This window comes from Cydia amplana, chromosome 17, assembly GCF_948474715.1.
Source record: "Cydia amplana chromosome 17, ilCydAmpl1.1, whole genome shotgun sequence".
Lineage (NCBI taxonomy): Eukaryota > Metazoa > Arthropoda > Insecta > Lepidoptera > Tortricidae > Cydia > Cydia amplana.
Window position 1 is genome coordinate 5,827,957 of NC_086085.1, and position 7,352 is coordinate 5,835,308.

The 7,352-nt window shown below is 36.8% G+C and overlaps 1 protein-coding gene across 1 annotated transcript; it reads right to left on the reverse strand.

Annotated features, from left to right (window-relative positions):
• Window positions 1–1,847: 1,847 nt before the first annotated feature.
• On the reverse strand, window positions 1,848–4,290 carry LOC134655894 (trypsin delta-like). The gene is made up of 4 exons (XM_063511392.1): window positions 3,974–4,290; window positions 3,617–3,808; window positions 2,983–3,119; window positions 1,848–2,061 (listed from the first exon to the last, which is right to left on the reverse strand). Exons 1-4 carry the CDS (start codon window positions 4,241–4,243, stop codon window positions 1,902–1,904), a joined length of 759 nt encoding a protein of 252 aa, XP_063367462.1. The 5' UTR covers window positions 4,244–4,290; the 3' UTR covers window positions 1,848–1,901.
• Between the last annotated feature and the right edge of the window lie 3,062 nt (window positions 4,291–7,352).

Sequence of the window (7,352 nt, forward strand, 5' to 3'; positions counted from 1 at the left end):
AATACTTATTGCACTATAAAATAGTTAATATTATCTCAACCTCTTTATCATGATTGATTATCAATCAAACCAAATTGAGTTATTATTTTATTTGATTTTTACACTTTTAATAAAAACATATTTTTACAAGCAAACCTTTGAGTGATCACTAGTATATAAAACGTGCATCGATAATTGAGTTTATCTATATAGGAAGTCCCTACCTGTCAAGAAAATTTGCCCCACGGATTCGTATGTCTGTATAATTTGCATCCACACAAACAATCTCCGTTTCGTTCGGGGGTAAAAAAGGCCCGTTAATAACCTGAAACCTGCGAACAGCAGGAAATTCATCGGACATTTGGCTTGATGAAATGAGATATTTTTAGATTTCTATGATTCGGTGTTGTCAATTTATTGTACACGTGTAGGACGCTGTACATATTTTATTTCATTTACATTACTCAAAAACTATAGGTAAGTACGTACTTTACCTGGTACCTGTGGCATTATAGCACTCCCAACAAAAACGATCACATCTAGCTCTTGCTGACAGGATATCAAACAGTGCGCGGCCGTCAGCACTAAACTCTGGGTCAATATAGACCCACCGCAAATCCAAGACAAGCCATTACATGTCATATACATAAACACAACGTGAGGAAACTGTTTTATCGTAGCATTTTGTCCTCCTACGATATATGCTTCCATTTTTTTGCTATTAGTGCTCTTTGAGATCAGTTACCTAAACCAAATCAATGAGTTATTTGCAGCAAATTATAGGTAGTGATTTTCGTTTCTAAGTGAACGGAATGCAACAAAGAAGTTAATTTCTTAATGACAAATCATAAAAACTGTTAGTTGATTACTGATTAGATGCATTGGTATGTAGTTGAATTGGTTAGGTATTAGTTTTTCTGTACTTTATATGTCTGCGGAGGAATTAGGTACCAACCTAAAGTTTTTTTTATTTACACCACCCATGGGTCTGACATCTGAACTTAATAGGTACCTATGTAGGTAGCTGACGTCAGTGACTATTTTAATTTATTCGGTATTATTAATTATAATATAGATGGTAGGATCCTAATAAATGTAGTATACGCGTGCGTCCGTGTGGGACAAAACATAGGCAATGCGACACTATGATTGGTCGAATTTATTTTTTGCCCACCATAATCCATACTAACTTATGGTGGGGAATTAAAAAAAAAGTGAGTCTATAACAAGGACAAACAAAAATAGCGCTTTTGCTGCTACTCCTACTGAAAGATGCATAAGACTATCCCGTTCGGTCATTTCCCCTCACCCCTCATGCCTGATCCAGTTAAAATACTAGATTCATGTTATACCCTCAGGAACCGGCAACTTATGCAGAGTAACATGCATTCGGAAATGTAGGCCAAAAGGCTCACAGTAACCGTACTGTGAGTTGAGTGTAGGAAACGAGAGGAGGCCTTTGCCCAGCAGGCTGACAGCTGCAGGCAGGCTGACAGTGGCAGGCAGGCTGACAGTGGCAGGCAGACTAAATGAGCCTAATAAAAACGTTGATTATTAACGCCTAATGAAATATTAAGAGCAAATCGTGAGTCCCAATTAAGATTTGGGGCTTACCGGACACCTTTTGTGCATGCTACTGTACTTTAGTTATTCTCAATAACTTTATTGTTTATTCTTTAAATGTGGTATAAGTAAAAACAACCATTTATTTTTCATACCTACCTTATACATGCTTATACCAAGTATACTTAGAGTACCTAGTTACAAAGTGATAAATTATAATCTTCACTTGTAATTGAAATATGTACCTACACTAGTTTACTTTATATAAAGTTAGCTTTATAAGAAATACAACGGAAAAGTACAGACTAAAATGTATTCTTTGTCCTTTTTGGCCACCATCTTTAGAAAAAGTGTTATTCTTAATCCGAACAAGAAAGGTTTCTTGTTTGCTCCTCTATCCAGTCAAAGTAGTAGGACACGTTCGTGTAGATCACGACTTCCTTTCTACTTGGGGTCCTGAATGAGACCAGCCCGATCTGTTGACCATTCTTCGACATGAGAGCACTGCCAGAGTCGCCACTGTTGGAATTATTTATTAGCAATTATCTATCACAGATAATAGTGAATTCTTTAGCGCCTAATGTAATCAATAAAAAACTGGCAAACTAGGAAAAGTGCCATCCTGCGAGACAGGCATAGCCTAGTGCAGGTGTCACGGGCAATTTATATATAAAAAAAAAGTTTATTCAGAAATCTTGCTTACAACTAATTACATGTATTCTTCTGCCAAACCACAGAGTGGTTTGTTGGTAGACGAGGCTCCTTTATGTATATGCAAGCTAGGTAGTTGATAGGTAACTTAAACTTATATATGGTATATATCTTGCAACAACTTTAGCAGTGTTTAATCATATAATAAGTTTACGTAAACCTTGTTAATCATAAGTTTCACTGTTTCAATAAACTATTTTGTTTTATTTTTATTTTGACAGAGTTGACAGGTAGGGTCGCTATACCAAAACTGTGATGTCATAACACGCCGATTTCCTTGCATTTACGTACCACACGCACACAATTAAGTTCGTAAACATTTGTTTTGATTTTATAATATTAACCCTTTTCCAGGTATAGTACCTACGGTTTTGAAAAAGTGTATTAAAACTTTTTGGACACTGTAGGTAGGTATATAATTATAATCACAACTTTCTTTCAAAATATACCAATATAAAAAAAGACAAAACAACTTTCTTTCTAAATGTTATACCTTTAAACGAGCAATTCTTGTATATTTATTTATATATTATGTTTATATGTTTCGGGGATCTCGGTAACGGCTCTAACGATTTGGATGAAATTTGCTAAATGGGGGTTTTCGGGGGCGAAAAATCGATCTAGCTTGGTCTTATCTCTAGGAAAACGCGCATTTTCGAGTTTTTATATGTTTTCCGAGCTTTGCTCCGTCTCCCAGTTATTATATAAATAAGTAGGTATCAAACTTACCGCGACGGGTGATTCCTTTCGCTATTCTTAGCGCACATCATTCCGGCCCTAAGTCTAGTTACTTCTGTACAAGTAGTGTGTGGTTGTACAATTTGTACCACCATCTTCAATTTTTGTGTTGTTTCCAACGTAATTTCCTGCATTTAGGTACGGAGATTTAATTATTAAGTTTTAAATGTTGGTCTACGTTTTTGCTCGTCGATCGGCTGGGCCTCTTTTTAAAGATGATACGAGTATGGGGGCAAATGGCTTGCTTACAATTATTTCCTAATTTTTAGAACTACTTACTTCATAAATTATAGTCTACCTACTGATGTTAAATTGCTACCAGAAAGTTGCCAATATTGCAAAAAATCCACTTGGAAAAATTTCGAAAAGTTCTTATATTTTTGTATAGTAATCGAAATTTTACATTTCTAAAATGAAAGTTTCCTTTGCTTGATTTTTTCTGAGTCTGAGAACTTTCCCAATTTTAGGGGTTCCGTCCGTACCTCAAAAGGGAAGAATGGAACCCTTATAGGATGACTTTGTTGCCCGTCCGTCCGTCCGTCAGTCAAGACCCTTTATTTCGAGAACGCGTAGAGGTATTTAATTGAAATTAAAGCTACATTTTGTCAGAAATTTGTTAGCTTACATTGATTGCTCCCCATCCCGCAGTTTTAGCCATGGTAACATCAGGAAAGTTCTTGGCTATGATAACTCGTTTCATGGTATCTCCCAGTGACAATTCGGATTTCAGGGAACCCAGGGCTATGTCATTATAAAGAGTTTTCGTATTGTAATCTTTGTGTATGCGAAAGTTAATGAAGCTATCGGCCACTAACATCTGCAATAGACAGTCGTTAGTAGTGTTATGCAAGGAGCCAAAATGCCGACTCTATTCAATCGTCCAGAAGCCCGGGGGATATTGGAACTATTGGAAGGGTAGGGCACCAGTTCAACTATTATGGCTCTGCGTTGAATACATAAGTAAGAACATTCTAAGTGATACCTCATTAGTATTGGCGCTTCCTGCATACGCGATCATCTCTTTCTGTTTCATAAAACAATCCTCAAAGCAATGTCCAGCTGTCAAAATTATATTCTGAGTCAAAATAGACCCGCCGCACACTTGATGCTCCTTACATATTACGTACAAATACACAGAATGCGGAAAACTCTCTATTTTCGCGTATGCGCCACCTTCGATAAAACCTTCCATCGCGCTTTTACATGTTGTGATAAATAAAACTAAAAGATTAAACAACTCCGGCACAACCATAGTTAATTCACTGCACTCCTTAACTCTCGGGCAATGTTATTGAAGCAAACAACCTTCTAGGTGCTGAAAATAAACGTTAATCCAGAGAGATACAATAGACGGAGAGCTAACTCCGGAAAATGGTTCAAGATTATGAGAGCAACGAAACTAAGGCAGTTTATTATAATCCTTATTACTGGAACCAGACATCACTGGCAGTTATTTTTCGGTGGAGGTTAGATAATGCAGGCCACTTAAATGATACCAGTTTGAGACTTCTGAGGGTCTACCGCGAACACCGCAGTTCCCAAATTGCGGGCATCTTTTTTTGTCACTCTAATTACGCCATAATTGGAGTAAATGAGAGAGCCCGCCATTAGCCCTTAAGTCTATAAGGGGCAACATCGACTATTTGTCATCATACTTAAAAAAATAACGCTATCTCTACAATAAGAATTACGGTTCGAAATCGAATGACTAGAAAGGAATGTCAAATGGTTTAATTTAAGGGGATTATTTTTCGTGGCTCTTAGCCTCTTATTATCATAATAATATACCATTTCCAGGGGCTAACTCTTAGTCTAAAATGATTGGGCAGTTAAATTTACCATTCAGTTAAGCAGCAGCAGGGAAATGTAATTAACTAGTTTCCGACGCATGCGCAGACTCTTTATGGTTCGAAACTTGATGGTACGTATCGTAATATTCGTAATTGGACTGAAATTAAAATTCTGAGTAGTGTGTGTTCGCTAGCGCAAACGTCTACAGTAGTATTCAGAGTTTAAAAAAGCGGCCAAGTGCGAGTCGGACTCGCCCATGAAGGGTTCCGTATTTAGGCGATTTATGACGTATAAAAAAAACTACTTACTAGATCTCGTTCAAACCAATTTTCGGTGGAAGTTTACATGGTAATGTACATCATATATTTTTTTTAGTTTTATCATTCTCTTATTTTAGAAGTTACAGGGGGGGGGGGACACACATTTTACCACTTTGGAAGTGTCTCTCGCGCAAACTATTCAGTTTAGAAAAAAATGATATTAGGAACCTCAATATCATTTTTGAAGACCTATCCATTGATACCCCACACGTATGGGTTTGATGAAAAAAAAAAATTTTTGAGTTTCAGTTCGAAGTATGGGGAACCCCAAAAATTTATTGTTTTTTTTTTCTATTTTTGTGTGAAAATCTTAATGCGGTTCACAGAATACATCTACTTACCAAGTTTCAACAGTATAGTTCTTATAGTTTCGGAGAAAAGTGGCTGTGACATACGGACGGACAGACAGACGGACAGACGGACAGACAGACAGACAGACGTGACGAATCTATAAGGGTTCCGTTTTTTGCCATTTGGCTACGGAACCCTAAAAAGAAACTAGGAAGAGCTCAAACTCTTTGAAAATAAACTTTACTAGGTACATAAAAGTATATGAATTTTAATTATTATAATTTATTTTAGCCATTATGAAACTGTGAAGAAGGAAATGTCTATTCGAGACGTCTTTATTAAATTGTATCTACATATTGCATAAATTACGGTAATTATTATAAAATACATGCAGTCTTGCCAAAACGTAGTAGGTAAGTTTTTCCCGATCGAAAAATTACTTCTAATTTTTGTCTATCGTTTAAATTCTGGCTACATTGCATTGGCTTGGCTAAATTGTCTGGCTAGTCCAGCTAGTCTTTTTAGGATTCCGTACCCAAGGTTAAAAACGGGACCCTATTACTAAGACTCCGCTGTCCGTCCGTCTGTCACCAGGCTGTACCTCACGAACCGTGATAGCTAGACAGTTGAAATTTTCATAGATGATGTATTTCTGTTGCCGCTATACTTAACAACAAATAAAATAAAGATTTAAGTGGGGCTCCCATACAACAAACGTGATTTTTGACCGAAGTTAAGCAACGTCGGGCGGGGTCAGTACTTGGATGGGTGACCGTTTTTTTGCTTGTTTTGCTCTATTTTTTGTTGATGGTACGGAACCCTCCGTGCGCGAGTCCGACTCGCACTTGGCCGGTTTTTTTATTTCTTAAAGTTGAGAGATTCACAAACATTTCAATTTGGTAGCAACTACCCAACTGCCCAACTCAATTGCACATGTTGCAAAGTTCTTGCTTGACTATTATATAGGATCGACGTAGCAATTTGCCCGCCCATCGTTAGTTCACTAGTTGGCTAGTTCGGGTCGACACGAAACTCACCCTAAATGCATATGGATGAAATCATCAAAAAGGAGCTTATTTAAATCAACGTTAGAGAAAAACTTTATATATTTGGATAATAAAATAGCCGTTGCGGAAACCTTAAAACGTATTATTACCGTAAAATGGGGTGAGTAGGGTCAAAACTGAAATTCAAACCTCGATAACATTTTATTTTTACATATGGAAACTGAATGGTGTATATAATTAGTGTTCCGGACGTTTGTATTTTAGTTTTTATTTTATTTTGGGTAGTTCCATTTCATAACTTTGACGATAAAGAGGAAAACCCACCTCACCCCGTAGTGCCTCGTATTTGGGGTGAAAGGGGTTTTCATACAAAGGTGATTTTGGAAGATTGTTGGATCGATTTTTTATTATTATGCGTATTACTATAGCTCCATTTTAAATTGGAATACATTATTTTTGTAGCAGTAGCCTTAAAATCCCTTCTCACCCCCCCCCTTTCAAACCTAATCTCCCCATTCATAACCCACCTCTCCCCGCGAAACCTACTTACCCCGTTTTACGGTACCTATAGTTGTTAAATAGGTATTTGTTTTACAAGGGGGCAAAGTTGTTGTTTAACCGCTCGTGCTAATATTGATACCCGAGCAAGCGAAAGATTCCAAAATTGAACCACGAGCGAGTGGTTCGAAAAATGGAATATTGAGGGTTAAACAAATATTGCTCCCGAGTGAAACACAAAATTTTTCACCACACTAACCCGAAGCAAATATTAAATGTAAAATATCAAACAAAATCAAATTCTAATGAATTTATTAAATATTTATCATGTAAAATCATCATTTAAAAGTCAATTCTACCAGCAAACATAAGAAAACAACTCAAAATTTGCATTACTTTGCCTCACATGTGAATTACTGATAGCAACTTTGCTATCTGTTTTTGAAGTGCAAAG